The sequence below is a fragment of the Alligator sinensis genome, unplaced genomic scaffold, assembly GCF_000455745.1.
Source record: "Alligator sinensis unplaced genomic scaffold, ASM45574v1 scaffold134_1, whole genome shotgun sequence".
Lineage (NCBI taxonomy): Eukaryota > Metazoa > Chordata > Crocodylia > Alligatoridae > Alligator > Alligator sinensis.
The window spans coordinates 1,848,815-1,852,092 of NW_005841920.1; the positions used below are offsets into that span (position 1 = coordinate 1,848,815).

The 3,278-nt window shown below is 46.8% G+C and overlaps 1 protein-coding gene across 5 annotated transcripts in view; it reads right to left on the reverse strand.

The window, feature by feature from the left end:
- USP46 (ubiquitin specific peptidase 46) overlaps positions 1 to 3,278 on the reverse strand; it is a 72,093-nt gene that overhangs the window by 49,998 nt on the left and 18,817 nt on the right. The window contains exons 1-2 of one of the 5 annotated variants that reach the window (XM_014517661.2): positions 3,119 to 3,253; positions 2,153 to 2,274 (exon numbers count right to left, since the gene is read on the reverse strand). The exons of 2 other annotated variants lie outside the window; for them this stretch is intronic. In XM_014517661.2, the coding sequence (XP_014373147.1) occupies positions 2,153 to 2,233 (81 nt within the window). In that variant the 5' untranslated portion in view covers positions 2,234 to 2,274; positions 3,119 to 3,253. Of the gene's footprint in view, positions 1 to 2,152; positions 2,275 to 3,118; positions 3,273 to 3,278 lie in introns of those variants that run through there. 2 more of the 5 variants (XM_014517662.2, XM_025198342.1) reach the window with 2 other exon arrangements.

Below are 3,278 nucleotides of genomic sequence, written 5' to 3' on the forward strand. Positions count from 1 at the left end.
TTAGAAATGTTACCGGCCACAGGGGGCCCCTTGGCTGTGGGGCCCCCTGAGGCCGCAGGTTCCACAGGGTACGATGGGCCAGACCTGCTTATAGGCTGCTACCAAGTCACCCCTGAGCCTTCACTTCTCCAGGCTGAAAAGTCCCATGCCTCTCAGCCTGTTCTCATAAAGTCTACCCTCTTCTCCTCTAATCATGTGCATGGCTCTCCTCTAGACTCTCTCAAGCTTTTCCACATCCTTTCTAAAGTGCAGAGCCCAGAATTGGATGCAGTTCTCCAGCTGCGGCCTCATGAAGGCCAAGTAAAGTGGGAGGATGACTTCCTAAGTCTTGCTCGAGATGCATTGGTAGATGCAAGCCAGTTTTGTTTGCTTTGCCAGCTGTGGCATTGCATTGGTGGCTCATGTTCGTCTTGGGGTCAGTCATGACCCCCAAATCTCTTTCAGTCATGGTGCTAGTGAGTGTAGCACATAGTTATATCCACACAGCTTTTGTTTTACAAGGCTAAGCAAGCGAAGATCTTTTAGTTTCCTCTCACTAAATAGGTTCTCCATTCCAGTGATCATCATAGTAGCCCTTCTCTATACCTGTTGCAGTTTGAATTCCTCCTTCTTGAACATGGGTGACCAGAATTTTACAAATTATTCTAGATGAGATCTTACCAGTCCCTTGAACAATGGCACTAATGCTTTCTCCTTTGTACTGGTAGTGCCTCTGCTAATGACATCCTTATTTGTATTACTCTTTCTCCACCTTACTATTTTGTTTTCTTCTTTTTGGGAGTCTTTTAGATCTCTTGGCTCCCCCTGCAACAGAGTATGTATCACAGAAGTCATCTTATTTAGGGTTGACCTAGGTTCCGCTAGGGTCCACTGATATAGCTCCTTCAAGCAGATGAGCTCATTTTCAGAGGTCCAGTAACTACAGCGTCACCAACTCTTATAGTATTTTATGTCTTTCTTAAATTCTCTTCGCTTCCTGGAATGCTGCAAGAATCTCAGCTTTCTTTTTTTCCCAAAAGAGGTTCTAACCTCTGTGGCTATAGTGGTAAAAGCTTGTAAACAGAACTAGAATCACCCAAAGATGCAAAAAGCAGAATACAACAATCCCAATATTCATTTCCTTTTAAAAACCATTATTTTTGCATCAAGCTTATGACATGTAGATATCTGAATTGTAGTATTTTTACACTTTGTGTTACCCATGCTGAATACAAATGCATCCTTTCCTCAAAGGCTGAGTCTGCTCCTTCCACATTCTTGTCACCCAGGACACCAGGAAGAGAGTAAGGAACCAAACTTAGTCCTGAAGTATGAGTTGTTCTCACTTGTTCTGTTCTTGTTCCCCCTTTTCTGTTTGACTGCTTCATTGCCCTCTTTAATTCCTCCATTATATTAAAATGCTACTTTTGCAGATGTCTATTGATAGTAGTAAGAGCAGCACTAGCCTGAATTAATGCAGGCCTAGTTCAGTTTTGTGTGATGCCCTCCTAGACCCCGAGGGAGAAATATTATGCAAAAGCTTGTCTATATGGAAAAATCTGGGCACGTGTTATGAAAACAGAGGTTTCTTAAGGCTGCATGCCAATGTTAAATCTTTGTAACCAGCTATCAATCTCCAGCTTCCCTTCATGTGATGCTTTGTTATGCATTTTTATGGTGATCACATCCACCATTCATCAACAATATAAACTGAATGCTGCCTATAGGGTAAGGTAAGTAAATCCAGGTTTTTCTCCCCCAATACCGCATGGTTTCCTAAATATTTCTTTGCAATATGCTTGCCTCCTGTCCCATGTGGTTAAAAAAAATAAGTGCAATAAAAACTTTAGAAAAATCACATAATATTGGAGAGGAAAGGTAAGAACCCAGATTATCTTACCCCAGGGATTCTCAACCTTTTTCATAGTATGATCCAAGTCCAGTCCTCCAGTAATGCACCTCAGCACAGGTGCTTCAAAGGAGGTAGTGAGGACCTGGTAGAACTGTGGGTGGGGTGCTCCTGGCATCCAAGAATGACTGGTTGCAAGCAAACCCACTTCAGTGGAAGACTGGACCCAGACTGAGAGCAGGCTCACAACCCTCATCCCCCTTGAACAACTGCTGGTGGCCCCCATGGAGGTCACAACTCAGAGGTTGAGAACCACTGCCTTACCCTATAGGTAGGCTCCATTCTCCAGTGCTGATGAATGGTAGGTGTGACATCACCAGCAAAGGGTATGCTGGGGCACCACATGGAGGGAAGCTGGCGACTGCAAGTAACTGCTCTTGAAGAACCTGAAAACAAGGGGGAAAAGCATAAACTAAAACAACAAAGTGCTGGAATGTGCACTTGCCCTATTTGTTTTGGACATTTAACACTTCCTCCTGACATGGATTTATTTTGTTTGACTGCTTTCATTCTAGAATTACTGAATAAATCGCTCGCCAGAAAGTCTTAGAGCCCCCAGATAACAAACATCTTAAAAATCCACAGGCAACGTGGCCTAATAAACAAGCCTTGACAGTCACAGTGTCAAAATGAAAAGTATACTTGAATGTACACTGCAGAACCCTCCCTGTCCTCGAGCAGTGGGGCTGCGGAGGGCAAGGACCCAACAGAACAGAGACAAAATGTTCCTGTTTAAATGCACTTTTGGGATCTTTTAGAAGACCACGGTAAAGCTGACGTGTTTCAAAATGCACTACAAGGATCATATGGGGCTGAAAGCAATGCCCATTTGCATCCACTGAAATCCCAGCTGGGTGGGGGTTTGGAAATGCCTTACAGGGGGTAGACTAAGCAGGCGGACCTGGACCCACAGCTAAGATTTTAAAGCCGGTGCCCAAGTCCATAATGAGGTGCTTAAAGAAGCACCTGGATTTGGTGAAACAAGTGAGTGTGGGTGACTGCAGCGCAGGGGGATGGCTGTTTGGGAAATGAAGCTGCCTACTCTAGGAGCCTACCCAGGGATTTAGGATCCTGAGTCGGGCCTCTCTTTCTTGGAGGTCCTGGCGCCAGGGGCAGGGGGCAGCGGGAGGCAGCCCCCCCCCCGGGGCATTGGGGTCGGAGTGGGAACCGAGTGGGACCGAGTACCCTCGGCCGCCCGCCCCCTCCCGGCCCGGCCCTGCGGGTACTCACCATATTACAGATGGAGGCGATGTTTCTGACAGTCATGAGTCTAAAGGTTGCAGCGATCGCCCACCGCCATCTTTACCAGGGGAAAACAGAAGGGCTCATGGCTGGGGGCAGCACCAGAGCCCCCCGGGCAGGCGGCGGCGGGCGGCGGGGCACGGGCTGC